The following is an 18,705-nucleotide window of genomic DNA, read 5'->3' on the forward strand; positions in this document are numbered from 1 at the left end:
CGGAAGCCCCCTCCTCCCCCCACATATTTTCTGGGTTCCCAAGAAAAATTTCGTTCTACTGCTCCATTATAGCATAATCTAATTACACTATTCCATAAACTATAGTATGTTATATTAAATGTAGTAAATATACTGTAATGCATAACAAACGTGTAACCCTTCAATTTTTATCCTTTTACTTTTGATTCTTTTAAAACTTAAAAGAAAACATATGCATTCAAAATCACATATTAATTGCCATAATTGGTCAAAGATTCTTAGAGGAGTTCTGCAGTAAAAACATATGGCAGATTTTAATAAATCTTCTTTCGAAATATGTACAGCCCTGTGTTCTAAATTCTAGTACATACATGCTTTACATGTTTAGGGTCTATGACAGTATGAATATTTTATCTCTGGCAGTGAACTTTAGGCATATTGGTTACTTTCATCCTAAATTTTAATTCATAATCGTATGCTTGGATACCATTTACAAACCTCACTAAGATTTTTGTAGAAATGGCTTTAAGATACAATTATTATTAAAAACAAATTTAAAAAATTATAATTGATAATTTTAAATTATTTTTTAAATATAAATTAATATTTTTTTAACCAGTGAATTCTTTGTTAGTTATTGCATACAATGCCAGAGTATAACATTTTGAATTTTTTCAGTGAGGGATACAACCAATTCAGTGGTGAAGGAATAATGATGAACTTGTGTGGAATATCTTTTGCGATATTCGCAGTCCTGGTTGTCTACATACAGACTCGCCCTAATTACAGAAGAGAGCCTCTTGTATCTGATTAAAATACTATGCTTGAAGAAAATAATTTATTACGTAAATATTTACAGCATTGTACAAAAATAAATAATAAAAACAGTTTTTATACAGTAGATATAAGTATAATGTATGCCCTATGCAGGATATTAAATAATGCCCAGGTTGCCTAATTGTTTGATGGTTTTGTAAAAGTAGTTTTCTATACAAAGATAGCATAAAGTGCCTCTTTTTATGTAATTGATTACACATATTCTCACAATATACCGTTGCGGCTCAGTGGAAACTAATAAATAGCAACTGAAAACAAACACAACCAACAATGTAAAGTAGCTAGAAAAACTTCAACTTTCAAAGTCCATGCTTCATGCAATATAATATCAACAAGGCAAATTTAACAACACACACAATTAATGTTAAGAAAATAATAAAAATGAATATATTAAAGACATGTATTGTTCAGATGTTTAGCTAATTATAAAAACTAAGAACAATTTACAATATGTAGATCAAATAATAATATTGTAAAAATGTTTAAAAAAAACTATTGTATATTTTGACATTGTGCTCATTTTATGCAACAAAGATTTTTCTAACAGTACCTAGTGACAGTTGCACTTTTGTATAATATAAATAAAATCTGTTATACCCGTAGTTGTTTGTGTGGATCCTAGAAGTAAATAATACTGTTTTTACTAAATAAATAAAAATATAGACTAACGTCCTTCAAGTACTAATCTGACATATTACAGGGAATAGCGATATACAGTCTAATGATATACTAGTAATTCATAGATAAGTTGTCATTGACAATAGACTGTTTGAATAACATAAGATAACAAGATTTTGGACATTTGCTACTATTATTAGTACAATAATCCTGTTATCTGTTTAAGCATCCATTACTCATAAATTGTAATGACCATTTTATTCAAGGTTGTATTGTAATTTGTATTTACCGTTATTGTGTTGTTCTTGTCTTACCAACGCCTTTGAAATTAATTGCAAGTTTACCATCTATGCTTGTAGTTATCATTTCCTGTGCATTATCAATAGAACAAATCCATGAGCAGGTTTAACAAATAGTAACATGTTTATGTTTAACAAGTCTTATGTTTAAATCCAGTGTTCCAACTTCTATGTTACAAAGTTCAACTATACTGAAAATGATTAACCCATTGCATTATTTTTACAACATGTATATTTACCAAACATTATCCGTAAACAATATACTATGTACAAAAATAGTTCAACAACAACATTTGCAGTAATGCAACTGTTACTAGGGTTTCTTCTTATGTTTCTTATTTCTCATGAGAATCTTAAATACTTTCATTGTCTCAAGTTCCTTGCACATTTCCGGCAGAGCTTTTCTAAAATATTTGTTTTTGAAAGGAAGCAAAATTGGATTTACATCAAAATCTAAACTGGTCATACTCTCCTCAGAAGCTTCAATCTTGCTCACATCGAAATGATTGTCTGGGTCAGGAAATATAAAAGGAAGGTAGAGGCAAATCAGTAAGATTAGAGGACTACACTTGGAGATATCCTCTTTCAGATCATTCCTGGACAGGCGCTGTGGACACCCTAGCTCAGCAAGAGAACTGTTGAGTGTGTGACGATACATCTCCAACAGTTCATACATCCTCATCCGCACTCCATCGTCGGCACTGGTGAAGAACAAATAGAGCAAGTCAATAGCTGGGCTGCAATATCTCCGCAACTGATAGTCAATCAGCTTAACATCACTAATGAATCCTGCGCTGTCATATTTAAACAACATGTTATTCGTCCAAAAGTCTCCATGGTTCAGAACATTGAGTTGACTGTTGGGCTTAAACATTTCTGTGATAAGATCCCAAGAAGCTTCTTCAGCACCAAGCAGAATATCACCGAACTTTTCACATCCATTTATCGTTTGCAATACTTTTGCCAGGCCGTTCAATCTTATAAGTATTCTAGGCTTGAATCTCTCACCATATTTAGGATCATTTGTAAACACGGTTTCAACACCATTTCGCTCTATAGCTTCAGGATGGTCTCGGTTGATAGCAACTGATGCCGCATGAAACTTGGCCAACGTGATCAAAACTGCCTTTGCATGCTTATAGTCTAATCTCTTAATGGAGTCGCACATTATGTAACCGGCCTCTTTTAAATCATCCATCACTAAAACCTCAGTTAGAGGAGAAATGTACCTTTTAGGTGCCACTTCCAACTGGGCGATTTCCAGTATTTTTGGAATGATCTCATCATACATGAGGATTTCGTTATCTATGAAAATACTGTCATTGATAGTGCTATTTGCCAAGGGTGCTTTTATAAGAAAGGATCGAATCTTGGTGTTGTTGTTGCTACTAACGCAATACTCTACCTGCACCCTCTCTATGGTACTCATGTAGTGGCAACTGCTGTCCACAGCAGCCTGAACTTTGCAGCTGATGACATACACAGGACTATGACCTCCTCTTGCATCCTCGTCTGACTGGAGGATACTGACATAAAATAACTTATCAAGCCAGGGTCGACAGATTGCCATTACTCCTAAAAAAGAAGGTTAAATCAGTTTTATATAGCATTAATAATGTTCATATTTTTGTTTGTTAATACTTATATATAAACATAAAAATACTAAGTTGCACCAAAATATAGAACTTTTTCTCTTTGTATAAAATTAATTTTTATGTTATTTATAATTGTAATATATGTACCATTTCCAATACATCAGAAAGATAGTCTCTGAGTATCTTTCAGCCCTTCATAATTTCAATTACATTGTGTATACAAAGGTAATGTTTAACAGGAATTTTTATGAGCATACAGTTCATACAAATTTATAAACCATCTCATTAAATGATATACATTTTTCACAACTTGAGTGCTCTTCACTCGGAATACAGTTAACTGGACGAGCCATCTGCTCCCCTTGCATCGCAGATCGTTTTGTACCTTGAAATCTCATTGTTACTGTTTGTGTTGGTAAATTGTTAACATTTTCTGCTAGCTTGTTGTTGATTTGTTTGAATATTACTGACCAACTAAGATTTATTGGGCTACCTGAGTGAGTTTGAGGTAATTTGTATGATATGACAATCATTATCATCACTATTGATGATAATTATAAATAAATAAAAAATAAATAATTATAAATTATGGATTCGCATTAGTTGGTATTATAAATAAGGCGTACCATAACATTACATTTTGACTATGTTATTTCAGTGTCATAAAATAATAATAGTGCGCTAATTTGAAACTTGTTTTTAGTTACTTAGTTTTTAAAATAGGTTATAATATTGTCTGTACTTAAGTTTGCGTTCTACAACAGGCCTGACACAGCCTTTTTGTACAATGGCTTGTAAGCCCATGATAAAATTCTTTCAGAGATTATTCTTTATCGAACGCTAAACTTTTTTAATAAATGTAACGCTTATAAAAAGTAAATTTTAACCACCTAAAATTTCAGTTTTTGAAATTATTCAATCATAAAAAGTCCATCTGGGGCTGAGTTCAGGAAGAGAGCTAAAATTAAATCTGAAGAGGGCATTGATCACGCGCTTAAATAAATACCTCAGACTATCATGTACCTGTCAGGTGCACTATTGCTTAATTTTTAAGGTAAATTATTTTTTTAGATACCTCTTGGGGTGCACAGAGAAAAATTAGAAAAACATGATGAAATCATTGTTTTTGTGCAAACTTGCAAAGCCTACATACCTTTCTCATTATACTTAGATGTTTGATGTAAAAAAAAGTCATTATGGTTTTTTTGCCATTATTAATGAAAAATTCAACTGCAAATAAAAAAGTCTGGAAAAATGCTGATGTCGTGAACGTGTTAATAAAAACACAGAACAGTATTTTATTAATTAAAATATACGATTGTGAGTAAGGAACTTCTTCAAGTTTCAAGGTCAATGATCAACAGCTTTATCAATTGTCATTGTTATTGTGCTAATTAAAGCTTTTAAGTTCTTGTCACTAATAAAATTAACATATTGTTCATACTGCTATTACGGTACCTTATTTGTACAATGGAAAGAATATCATATTTTGATAAAATATAACTACCCACAGTGCTTTTTACAGCCATAAGCTTGTTAAATAAGCCACTAAAACTCAAACAACATTACTATAGACTATTTAGTAAAAAGATTGTTCACCTATTGGATACGCTGCCTGTTGACTACTGCTATTCATCATTCTAGCTAGATGTGTGCTATCTCTAATACCAAGCAACAGAAAAATTTATTGTGAATAGTGCATAGTAGTAGTGTGTAAATTTTACAATAAAATTACTCAATAAAACACTTTTATTGAGTACATTCGTACAATAAGTACATAATATTTACATATTTGACTTCGGTTCATCTTAATGAGAAAGTTTTATGATTCAAATAAAGATTTATTACTTAAACCAAAAACACTATCTATGCATCACCACTAAGGGCAGATCCAGTCTCTCACTTTAGGTAGGAGCCACCTGAGTTTTAGTGCATGCATCATTATTATTATTGTAATGGGCAATTTTGAAAATCGATATTTACATTTAATACACATCGATACAAACAATTAAATATTTATAAGGAAATATGCTCATACTCAAAGATTACATGAAGCTAAAGTTAATTTAATTTTGTTAATACTTTTATAGTTAAATTACAAGTATTTTTCTCATAAAAACATCTTTTTTTAAGTCTTGGCGGGGGCCATAGCCCCTTCTCCTGATCTGCTACTGATCACTGCCCAGTATGTATGTCACACAATTTCCATGTAGATGGATCTCCAAGGTCTGTTCTATTGTAAAGTCAAAGCTATTTTTTGTGTTTCATGTGAAATGCATTCAAAACCTTTTTAGTATGTTTCATGATATTTTATTTGTGTTTCATTTCTTTCGAAGCTTATTGCTAAAAAGCAATACAGCAAAAGAATTATTTTCATAGAAATAAGTAGTGAGCTCAGTAATTATTAGCAAAAGTTTCTTCAAAATTATGACCAGCACCTGTTAACATTGGTGTATGATTACACCATTCGTATTTTAAAATAGTCGAATAGAAATTTAGATAGTAGGTATAAGTAGATTGTTGTAAATCTGTATTTAAAATGGTATATTATTTTATGGTTTTAATTACATAACATCAGTAATAATTTGAAACTAAGTGTATTTAATACTTTTAAATTTTTTAAATAATTAAATATAACTGAGGTTGATTTTATACTTGGAAGTCATGAATAATAAAAATATAAATGTATATTTTGAGTATCAGTTTTTTTGTGACAGCAGGTAGAATTTAGGTAGATTTCAAGGGAGATCTACGTAAAATTACATGCAAGTATTTCAAAATGATTATTTATAAAATAAAAAAAAACTAATACAACAAAGTATCAAAGAGCCTCATACAAAGTTATGAAAATCTTACCAATCAATATTCTAAAGTAACATTACATCATGTGTTACTAAGACACATTATAAGATGTCATAAGACCTTACTCAGTTTGTTTACTTATATGTTTATTCTGCAATTTTATTGTTGTCATTTACGCATAAAACATTAAACAACTATGTAAGACTAACTAACTACATAAACAACGTAAAACTAATAAAATTATATTTTTACCCCTAATTTTGATTTTATTCTAAAATAAGATGGATAGACAGAAAATGACACCATTTTAAGAAGAATCTGTTGGATTCTTAATAAACCACTGAATAGATCATAAAACATTATTTTAGTTAAATTTCAGACATTTCCTTGGAAGGTAATTCTGGATACTCAGTTTATTGAAGAGGATTTTCCAGGAAGAGGAGATTCCAAACTCTTTTTAGCCCAATCTTTCAGCTATCCAAACCTTCAAAGCTGATTTCTTAAACTTGAACATTGTTAAGAAGATAAGGAAGGTTGCTGATGTTAATCATAATGGATGAAAATACACTTAACTAGAAACTATAACTGAAAACAGTGTTTCTCTAAATTCTTGTTAATTTTTTGCTGACCTTACTTATTCACCCATTACTATCTAACTTTTCAGAAAAAAGCCTGGATAGGGCAAAGTTCATTATCCTAAGATAACAATTGTGAATCAGAATGGCAGGTTTGAATTAGTCATGTAGAAACTAATAGCTGTAGTGGCATATCACTTTGGGGAGGCTCAAACCGTTTCATATTTTGTAGGTGGGAGAGTAACCCATTTTTTAACTTTATTTGAAAAGATATACGATTTTCAGAAAATTTGAACTTAAACTTAAAAAATAATTAACCTTTTGTTTTAAAGCATATTGGCACCTGATTAAGAGGATAGATTCCAATCCTCTAAATTTAATGTAGAGTTCTTTTTTTGGAACATAAACGTGGCAAATATTTGCAACCCTATTAAAGTATAAAGGTTGGCTTTTTTAAAGATAAAAACTATAGGATGAGACATGTTATCTATAAGAAAAAGAAAATAATTTTGCATCAGATTAATTCTTTATGCTTTAGATTAATGCATTTTTATAAATATAATTTAAGTGAAATTAATACTTACTTTGTAATTTATAAAGATATTATTTAATTTAAAAAAAGTAAATTGTAGCACTGCATTGGAGTGTTTTCTTTTTAACTCACTTCCAATAGATGATAACACCGATAACCTCATTTTCAAACACAATAAAAGTCAGAGTGCTAATGTTGAACATCTCAGGGAACAGCTTCATCTGGCAATGTGTTGTTTACACTCTGATGAACCGCAAGGTCATATTTGAGTTTGTGATTTTATCTCCTAAAACCATATTTTTCCAAGTATATAACTTTATCCAATAGTAGCGGATGCTTTAAATTGAGGGTTATTTAACATTAATAATGATTTTACCATTTGTTAATTTATTACATACCATGGAGGATTGTATTATTAAACAGCTACTTTTTATTTTTTGTTATAAAAGGGACTTATTAAGAAAACTGATTTTTACAAAATTTTTATTAGTTTCATATTTCGTTGCCATATGTGACAATCCTTAATGAACAAAATTTATCTAAGTTTGAAGTAACTAAAGTTGTTAAAATTATGTGCATATTTTCAAATGACATTTCATAAACCTGCAACTTTAAACATTTAATGTGTTTTTATATTACTGTTTAATAAATCACATAAAAAAAAATTAATATGAACAATTACAATACAACAAATATTTTTAAATTTTATAAAAAGATTGATGCTTTAGTAAACATATAATAAGTAAATACATAAAATATTACTTATTGCAAATGTCCAAAAAGCTTAATTCAACAATATACAGCAACTTTTACTTTTTTTGGAAATCTGAAACAGTAAGAACGTTCAGACACCTGCAAGGACTAATTGGTGTGTGAACTACAAACAACTTTATATGAAGGTGTTGTGGAAATATAATATAGATCTGGCAACAAAAACAGACACACTTGCCAATGTGTCAGTATATTCTTAATACTTGTGATAAAAATAAGGATATGGCTACATAAATATAGAACTTCATTAATGTTGTCTGTTGTATTTTAATAATATGTTCCCACACCCATCACCCAGTTTTATTCGCAGTTTCCAGCCATTGTTCCGAGAGCTGGCTGAGAGGAGGCATGATGTGATGTGTATAGTAGAGAATTTATAGCACGACCGGTGACTTCGAGATGCGCCGTAGGCAAAGACGGAACTAAAGTGGTGGGGGGTGGAGCGGCTCAGTCTGTTGCCGTATTTAGCCTTGTGAACTTCGGTCTCCAGTCTTCTATACGTGCCGTCCAAAAAACATTCGCTTGTGCCAATTCACGAGTTGTAATACAATTTGTGAATTAATTGCGTTGTGCTCATTACGTTTTAAGTAAAAAGTTTGAGATGGATCATAATGTAAAAAGTAAAATTGGAGGTAGAAAGGTTATACACGGCCAAGCAAGAGAAGTGCTTCCCATTTTATGAAACGGGAAGCAGAAACCAACACACTTATAAATTTGAAGAAAGTTCAACAGCATGTCGTAGAGGCAACTGGAATTTCTGAAAGTACGCTGAGACAAATTTTGAAGGACAAAAAAAATAAGTCCAATTGGCAATTCTTTTAGTACGCCCAACAAAGTAAGAAAACGCAAACATACTAAAAGTAATCTGGACAATTTTGATTTGGGTGTAGTTCGAAGAACAATAAATAATTTTTATCGACAACGGGGTTTTATTATGTTAACTATTGCGTGTGGATCGTTGGCGTTATTGTTATTTTAAGTATACATCATTAAATTAACTTGATACAAGTTGGTAGATAAAACTGAGTTTTTTCTTATTCTACTGTGTATATTGACAAATTAGTTTAACCAGTTTTATATTAATTTTTAATTTAGCAGCTAGGCTATGTCAGTTGAAAATTTTGTAGTGTATAATTGTATCTACTATCGTAAATCCTGAAGCTTACACGGTTAGTATATGATAAATTGAATTTTAATGGCTAACAAAGCGTAACAATTACAATTCTGAACTGTTGTCGTCGTTGGAGATCAAGAATAATATAAATTCCTACCCTTTCCCAATTTATGAGAACCCTTTCTTACCACCAGGTATCTCTACTGCGAACTCATTAAGAAGGGTGAGCTATGAACACAATTTCGGCAGAACATAGTCATTGTTAAGATCACGTACATCCGGTCCCAATATTTCCAAGATTTCCTGTATTGAATTCCCCATCATAAAAGTCCGTCGCCGTTACTCCAACTTCAAAAGAGTCTAGAAATGTTCAAATATTCTCAAGGTCTCCTATACTAAATTGCTCATCATAAAAGACCACCGTGGTAAGAATATAAGGGTCTAGAAATGTTGGCAAACACTACAATATTCGGCTCCCGCCACCACTATGAGCCGGGAGCCGAAAACTCTCAGTAGGGTTAGTAGCACCGTATTAATTCCCTCCCCTACTTTAGATTGTTCCCCACGCGCTCAACTCCTCCACTCCTCACGCGCATCCCACCGGTCATGCTATAACTTCCCTAGAGTACACAGTGTTCCCTCTTCCACCACCTATTCCAGTCAGCTACAAAGAAGTGCTTGTCGAGAATGTCTTTATCTCTAGTCCTCGATTGGGTTTGTACAATTAGTCAGTTCTATCATTTTAAATACAATCAAAATTTACTAGCAAATTAGGAAGAGCTAGATTGAAATCAGAACTCAAATTGTTCTTTATTTTCAGAGAACCTTTATTCAGATATAATTACAATTTTAACATTTTCGTGCCTTTAACTAGTAGGTAGTCAAAGTGTAATCTCTTGAAACATCAATAAATACTCATATTTTGTATATGTATATGTAATGAACTAAACTATGAATTAGAGGGACACATGTAGTCATAAAATGTAGTTGTGTAGTTTATGCCAGCTTCTATCATGAGAGTATGCTATATACAATTTTATAACTATTGTACCAAATAGGTTGTTTTTTTAATCGTGAAAGCATTTGACTTTTTAGTAGCATTGGATTTTATGTACACTAACACTTTACCTAAGTATAACATTCTTTTTTACTGCAACAAGGTAGAAGTATGCAACACTACATGTCACGTAACAGGCTTCACTGAGGCCGCACACAGAATTTCAAGTCTATAGCTTGCTTCATTCTTGAGATGTCCTGTGAACAGATACTTGTACAGAAAAGAAATGTTTACACCTCCCGGCAGACAAAAGAGACATTGTGTGAACCTACTGCACAATACACAATGCACAATAGTAATATGCTTCAATTATGCTCAGCTAAATCTCAAGTGACATACACTTTCTTAATGTTACCTACACGGAAATGAAGCTTGATGCAAAATTTCATGTTTATAGTTCTTAAATATCATGCAGACAGACAGAAAAAAACTAGTTTTCTAGTCCTTCAAGTAATAAACTTTGCTAATGATCAGCAAATTAATTTTTATTTTCAATTGCTAAGTTAGTTGTTATATGTTCTTATTATTTTTTTCTAATTTGATTAAATTTAGATCTATTTCACAAAAATTATTTAAAAATTTGACAACTCTTTTGTGAACTGGGTGTGTGAAATTTGATTTTTCCTGCAGTATAATCAAGTTCATAGCGTAATAATATTAGTTTCTAACTACTATATTTAATATATATATATATATATATATATATATATATATATATATATATATAATTATATATATATTAAGCATTAGTAGGATGGCTCTTGTGAATGTGGACATCTGGAGTTGATGAAGAGTATAGTATGTGGCAATTCCACGCTCCTGAAGATTGACCAAGTTGCGGAGTTGGTCTCAAAAGACGGGAAAACCAACTACAGGCACTCCGTATTGAAGAGATTCCAGCAGGCTATGAAGTCCTCCGTGTGTCACAAACAGGTGGCAGTTAGGATGTGCTGCTCACAGTACCAGTTTAAAAACACTATTACATTAATAAAAATTCAAAAAACTGTAAAAATCCAAATGATTGAAGATGTATGTTCTTTTCGGTTCTATGCTGTTTTATTAATATCACTCTTTTTATTTTTTATATGTTAACTAATGGTGAAATTTTCTATCATACATTGCTAAAAACTGGAAGAGGTGCACATTAAGATACTTAAATAAAAAATACTATAATATACAATGTGTTATATAATTTTCTTTATTGAAAATAAAATTCTAACAAAATTACTACGCTGTAGATTAACTAGTACAAAAACATATGTTACCTTACCTAAAATGTCAGCCTGGGACACCCATGTCTCTGCTCTTACATTTGTAGGAAGCTCGTCTTTTGTTATTACCTTCCCACTTGTCGAGGCAGGTACTACAGTCTGTTCCAGAGATTGATGAGAAGACTGATGTACGTATTTGTGGTTCATTGCCAGAATCTCATGTTGCTGTTGTATGGCAGATTGTGATAGGGGATGTACTGTAAGCATAAGGGAATGGATTTCCTATTATTTCGCTAACAATCTGATTAGGAGAATTCGGAAAGAGGTTGATTGAAGGGCAGTTGAACTTGTGATGGAACTCAGCAATAGATTCTAAATATAGTCATTTTAGAAGTTAATTTACTGGTTTATTTTATTTTTAATAAAATATATTTATTATATGTATATATATATATATATATATATATATATATATATATATATATATATATATATATATATATATATAGTCTTTCTCTGTGTATTATAAAGTTTTTAATTTTATCTTTCAAAAAATGTTTAGGTTTCCTACTGACATTGACAATTACATTCCAAATTAAATTGATTCACATGTATTTCTGGCGAGATTTTCAAGAAGTGTCCCTCTGCCCTCTAAAGACAACTTCTGTTGAAAGCTACAAAGATCTAAAATTTTTTATTCAGTGTCCTAGACTCAAGATCTTTATTAGTCTTTAAGCACATTACAAAAGTGCAATAGACATCGGCAGACATGACCCAATCATTAATTAAACAGACTTAAACCAAACCAATACTCAGTTGTTACTACTGTAATTGTAAAAAAGTTAAAATCAAAAATAGCTGTCTAAGATATAATATTAAATCACATAGTTTTCTAAAACAAATAAGCGTAATCTAAATAAATAATTAACAAAAATAAACATAACAATTAAAATAAAATAACATTAACAATTTTAAAAATAGGCATATTATAATAATACACTAACAACATCAAAAACTTAATTTGCTGACATCACTGTTAAGAAACCACAGCAAAAGTCACTCTGGCTAGCTTAGCACATAGTTAGTCTGTATGATTGCTCCAACATAACCCGAGTCTAAGAGGATCCTAAGTAGTCTAATAGAACCATGAGTAGTAATTAATACATCATTGTATAAAGAAAATTACATAGATTCTGTTATACTACCATTAAAAACTGTGTAGTTACCTTCAAACCACTTACCGGCTACTTTCATTGCTAATATTTGATCAGTCCGCAGTTGCACCAGCTCAGAATTTGAGTTTATGAAATGAAATATGTTTATTGTCATTAATCATGTATGTTGTATCATTTGCATATAACACTGATTTACATGGTAGGATAGCAGCAAAATGATTACAGCTATTGATTTTAAAAGGGACTCAATACTGATCCCTGCGGTACTCAAATTTTAATATCTCTTACTGTGGAATGACCTTCACCTTGTAAAACCATTTATTTCCTGCCATTTAAATAAGACTCAAAAAAACTGAGTTCCTTCCTTTTTATACCATAATAGTACAGCTTCTCAAGTAGAAGAATATGCAAAATACAATAAAACACCTTAGATAGGTAAATAAGTAATACATATGTTGTAATTTTATTTTCAATCTTTATTGTAACATTATCAAAAAAAATTTCTAAAGCTTCCTTGCAAAAGAAATAATTGTTCTTAAAATATTCAAAATATTGTTTTTTTATACAGTGTTTAAAAATTTTACTAAATAAAGGAACTAACTCTATGGGCCGATAACTTGATGAGCAAAGCTTGTTTCTCTTTTTAAAAATTGGTACTGTCTTTGTAATTTTTAAACATTGAGAAAAAACTCCATTTTGTATCCAAAAACTAAACAGATACATCAAAAGTTCAGCTAATAAATCTATAACATCTTTTATTACCTTCTTTGAGAAGTCATAGTGATAGAGAAATCACTCTTTGAAGAGCTCAACTAATTACAGATCTTAAAATATCGCTGGTTGATATTTTCTTCCACTTAAAATTACTATTTACAATATTACAGTTGTTAAAGTACTTACTTAATGATCCAATGGTATATTGAAAACTATTGGGTACTTTTTTATTATTGATTTGAAAAGCTACATTAATAAAATATTGTTAAAGGTGTCTGAATCAATTATTTTGGATTGGTTATTTTGGAATTCTTTTATTACAATGGGATTAATTTTTAATTAGGTTCCAAGCAGGTTGCATTTATTTTGAGAATTCAAAAAAATTCTGGTTCTTTCATAGTACTCTTATTTTACTTGAATAAATCATAAATGTAAGCAACTTAATCTCTGAGTTCTCTTAACTGAGGTCTAAACCAGTTGTTTGTTTTTTCTTTGAAGTGTTTATTTTAACACCCCTTTCTACAGCACTCTTAAAAAGAATTTGTCACAACTGCTGGGAAAGAATGTTATTTTTACCAATCTGCCACAGCGAGTTGTTCCCTAAAATGTTGTATAGAATGATAATTCATTGTTCGTACCTTTTGAAAATAAAATTTTTTACAACTATTTTTATTAACATTTTTTTAAAATTTAAATTCTTGATTGAACATATTCTTAGAGAATAGTACAATTTAAAAATTCATTTATCGTGTAAAATGGATGGTCTTGAAGCCAGAGTTTTAGTTTGTGTCCAAACTGCAGCCGGTCTCTCCTCTTCAGTTCTAGTGGGAGGGCGTTCCACAGCTTTGCTCCGACATACGTTGGCTTCTTCTCCGTGGGCGCTAGGCGGTGAGCTGGAAGATGGTAGTTTGCAGCATGCCGAGTGTTGTAGTCATGTTGCTGTGCTCCAGTCATCACTTCATCGGGTGATTTCAGGTGTACGTAGGCCACAGCTTCTAGGATGTATAGGTTGACCACAGTGAGAATCTTCAGTTCTTGAAAGGCTTGCCTGCATGATTCTCTTGTGCGTAGGCTTGCAAGGATCCGAATTGCTCTCTTTTGGTGTATTAGGACCCGTTGCAGGTTGCCTAGTGTGGTACCTCCCCAGACTGCAATACCGTATCGAAGATGTGATTCGTAGAGAGCATAGTATGCAGTTTTAGCTGTTCTTAGGTCGCTGATATGTTTCATCCTGCGGATCACGTACAGTCCTGCGCTAAGCCTTTTACAGAGGTTGTCAATGTGTTGTGTCCACGTCAGAGAGTCATCTATTGTCACTCCAAGATACTTTGAAGTGCTGATTTCCTCCAGTTCAGGCAGTCCTCCTACAGTGTCTTTGTGTCTTTCCAAAGAATAGCTGTTTTGTTTTTGTCTCGTGTACAACAAGGTTATTGCCACGCAGTATTGCACTGCCATATTAACAGCGTGTAAGCAGCTATCTCTAGCTCTTCTTGATTTGTTTTCCCGAGCAGAAGCACAGTATCATCAGCATACATCAGTGTGTACTGCTGAAATCCTCCATGTACTGAGGAAAATCGTTTGTGTAGAGGATAAAGAGGACTGGACCAAGAACAGAGCCTTGCGGCACTCCTCGAGTGATGGCTTGTAGTCCTGAGCATATTTGGCGTGTAACTCCTTTGGCTGTGTATTTCACTTCTGTCATCTGGCTTCGTCCCTGTGAGATAGCTTCGGAACCATTCCAGGATTGTCCTTGTATTCCAAGCGTAGCTAGTTTGATGATAGCAGGTGGTCGTGGCTAAGGCAGTCGAAGGCTTTGCTGTAGTCAAGGAATATGGCTGTGGAAGTGTTTCCATCTTCGAGTTGATCAGCTAAAAACTCTACAAGACTTATCAAAGCAGTTGTAGTTGATCTACCTGGTAAGAAAACCGTGTTGATGTGGAGTCCAAAAGTTGATTTCATTGATAAATGTTCTAAAATCCTATTAAGAACAAGCTTTTCAATTACTTTAGAGAAGGTTGGTATCAATGATATAGGGCGGTAGTTTGAAGGTTGTGTGTGGTGGGTTTCCCTTGTTTGTATTTGGGGTAGACTTTAGCTATTTTTAATGCAGATGGGAAATATTCCTTGGCTTAAATGAACTATTGATAATTTCTGTTTAAGGGATCGACAAGCTCCTCTTTGCAGATTTTCAGGAGTCTTGTAGAGACATTGTCGTAACCGGTAGAGGTTTTTACCTTCAATGATTGAATGAGTTTAGTCATTTCCTCTCTGTTTGTTGTTGGTTGAAGTATCAAAGTTGGGACATTGAAATTTTCTGCTGGTGGTATTTTCTGTAAATTAGTGTGTCCATTCAGTTGAATGGTTTCGTGGGCTATATTGGTAAAGAACGTGTTAAGGTGATCGGCAATCAGTTTTGGTTCCTGTACATGTTTTCCGTTGGATATCCAGTGCTAAAGGTAGGGACTTCTCATCTTTTGATTTCCTTTCAGAATTTATAATTTGCCAAAGAGTTTTTGAATTGTTATCTGACCTTAACACTGTTTCTGCATGGTCTTGTTTCATAAGGAGTTTCAGCCTCAAGTCATAGTCTTTTTTGAGCCGTGACATTATCAATTTGTCATTTTCCACTTCCTGATATATTGTACCTTTCTTGTGCTTCGAGAAACTGTCTTTTCATGTGTATTGCAATTTGGTCAGTCAATGTGTATTTGGGTTTTTTAAATTTATACCTGATTAAATGGACATGTAGAGTCTATTGAGTTTAGGAGTATTTTTGAAAATTGTTGTATTTTTCTTCTATGTCCTTTGCATGGTAGACTGTTGGCCAGTCTTGCTGGCTAAGATAATATTTCAGGTGAAGTAGATTCCGTTCACACATATTTCTTTGTTCGATAGTGGGTGGTGGAGGTGATTTTCTATTACAGTTTTGATTGTGCAGAGTTGACCTGTGTGGTCTGATATCCCAGTGTTGACTATTTCTACATTGAGGTCCTTGAGCGTAATAATATTAGTACAGACACAATCAATTGACGTTGCTGAAGTTGGCGTTATTCTTGTTGGTGGCAGGTCTAGTCTCTGGATATCATGTCCGCTCAACATATCCCTCATCAGAGTGTATTCATGATTTTTTGTTATACTGTCAATGTTAACATCCCCATGATGATTATTGGATTGTTTGTTGGAATACTTTCTAAGACATCTGAGACTATCTCCAGACTAGCTTCAATGTTTCCCTGATTCCTGTAAATTCCAACAAGAAAAATGCAGCATTTTCAAGTTTCACTCTAACTGCCGCTACTTCACAGACCTGTTCCTCACAGAGATCATGCGTGTTGTGTATTTCAACATCATCTTTCAAGTGGGTTTTGCAGAAAATAGCTACTCCCGCTCCCCCTTTGCGATAACGCTCTCTGCTGAATTCTCTGCAGTTTAACACATATCCTATTAGCCTTGTGTTTCCAATTATTTCCTTATTTTGTCCATGTTTCTGTTAGGATTACGAGATCCGGTTCTAAGCTTGGTAAGGAAAGTATTAAGGCGCTTGATTTTATTTAGAGATTCTGTCAGTGTTTTTTGGTGGAGAACAGTAAGTGTATTTTCTGTCATTCTTTTGGTGTATTTCATCTGAAGTACTCCTAAAAAAATTGTGAGAATTTGGGTTAGTCTTGGAGATAGTCTGATTATTGGTTGAGGTGACTTCTTCAAGTGCTGTGTTTTGTTGGTCTTCACAATGTGGTAATAAGGGATGATTCTTGAGTTCTAGATTTGATGCCTGTCTTTTTATCGTTATCATGGGTTTTTGTCTCGGCAATTCTAGTAACTCTTTGTAAAATTGAATGTGTTTGTTGAAGAAATCTTCATAAACTCTCTCCTGCCATTCTCTTTTTTGCATTCATTGGTGGTTCCTTGCTTATAGGCGGATTTGATATCTTTACTGGGACTTGGATTGGTGCTGGCTCTATTGCTTGGTGTTATTGCATTGAGATTTCCTCTATGTTTAGCCACCTGTAGGGAGAATGCTGACATGAGGTCTCTGTGTTGTTGGCACATTACATATTTTTTTACTGCTTCGTTCTTGATTTTGTGCATTATTTCGACAACTGTCTGAAATTAATGGATTACCATCTTCAGTGTTAGATTTGTGATCTAGCGGTTTTTCTTATTTTAGCTACGTCTCCTGAAGTCTTGCCTTTCTTGTTTTGGTTCAGCTGAGCTGGGTAGGATGTAGGTTTTCAATATCACTGAAAATGACATGCACACCAGCATGGTCAGATAAATATGGTTGAATTACTTTTGAATATAATACCCATTGCTTGACAGAGGAATTGAAATTAGGTAAGAAGGTAACTTCAAAAACTGTAACTTTACAAAACTGTTTTACTTCAACTTAGTTTAAATTGTTCTTAATAAAAATACAGCTCAATCACCTTTCCTAGTGGAGAGTCCCTAAAGTGACTGCTAACCAATGTGAAACCTGTAGGTACAAAGAGGTTCAGCTTCTTCTGAACAAGCCAGTACTCATTTAGTGTTAAGATACTTACAGTAAAATCACTTAAACCAAACATTTAAGAGATCTAACTTGTTAATAATTGAAACATTTAAATGGCACATTCATGTGTGTAGAGCTGTTGGACTGTACTGCTGGTTTTCTGATTCAGTTGCCTGGTGGGGGGTGGTCGATGTTCCTCGCATGTCTGGAGGGGGTTTGAAATCTTGACATCCCCAAACTGTTTCTATTATTTAACTTGTCAGCGATCTGGTTACCATGAACAATAAAATGTAGCCCTTGTCTTTTATGGAGTTGTCTCTATGCTTTACTAGCTTCAACGAACTTGACATGATAGTATATTTTTTACAAATTTTGTGGAAAAGTATGTTGGTCTATACCTTATTTACACATGATCATGAGACTAAGTCATGTCCAAACATAAAATCCACCAGAATAATATTAGTATATTTAGTTTTTTTCTCTAGAGTTTTTATGTACATTGTCTATTAGCTTCCTGAGCATTATTGTTTACTATATCAGTTGTAGATCTAACCGCACAATATCACTAAAGTATCAGAGTTTCAATGAGAGTTTTTCTTCTGCGATGTTCTTGAAGTTTAACACTTGTTTTGTTTGTACCTCCAGGCTTTAACAAAACCACTGACTCACAAGTTTTTTTTTAATACTGTTCATGTGCCATGCATGAATGTCAGCACAGAATCTTTTCCTTACCATCCAAGTATACACTGCTTACAGAACTTTCATTTAGTACTTAATTTTTCTTCTCTCGCTAAAACAGCAAATGGATTGAGAGTAAGAAAGCTGTTTGTGTGTTATTTATCAATATTTTGTGACCTACAGGTTGTTTTACCCTTTACCACCACAGAAAAAGTTTTATTGCTCAGCTTTTCCAGAGACTCCAAGCTCTGTTTCTTAA

At 32.7% G+C, this 18,705-nt stretch overlaps 2 protein-coding genes across 4 annotated transcripts in view; one reads left to right on the forward strand and one right to left on the reverse strand.

The window, feature by feature from the left end:
• Window positions 1-1,418, forward strand: part of LOC124362429 (transmembrane ascorbate-dependent reductase CYB561-like) — a 36,523-nt gene extending 35,105 nt beyond the window's left edge. For all 3 annotated transcript variants that reach the window (XM_046816920.1, XM_046816921.1, XM_046816919.1), the window contains exon 5: window positions 658-1,418. In XM_046816920.1, coding sequence (XP_046672876.1) covers window positions 658-793 — 136 coding nt within the window. In that variant the 3' untranslated portion in view covers window positions 794-1,418. The remainder of the gene's footprint in view (window positions 1-657) is intronic.
• Window positions 804-7,471, reverse strand: LOC124362428. Its single transcript, XM_046816918.1, has 2 exons — window positions 7,290-7,471; window positions 804-3,308 (listed from the first exon to the last, which is right to left on the reverse strand). The coding sequence occupies exon 2, from the start codon at window positions 3,301-3,303 to the stop codon at window positions 2,047-2,049; it is 1,257 nt and encodes a 418-aa protein (XP_046672874.1). The 5' UTR covers window positions 3,304-3,308; window positions 7,290-7,471; the 3' UTR covers window positions 804-2,046.
• Between the last annotated feature and the right edge of the window lie 11,234 nt (window positions 7,472-18,705).

This window comes from Homalodisca vitripennis, chromosome 5 (genome assembly GCF_021130785.1).
Source record: "Homalodisca vitripennis isolate AUS2020 chromosome 5, UT_GWSS_2.1, whole genome shotgun sequence".
Lineage (NCBI taxonomy): Eukaryota > Metazoa > Arthropoda > Insecta > Hemiptera > Cicadellidae > Homalodisca > Homalodisca vitripennis.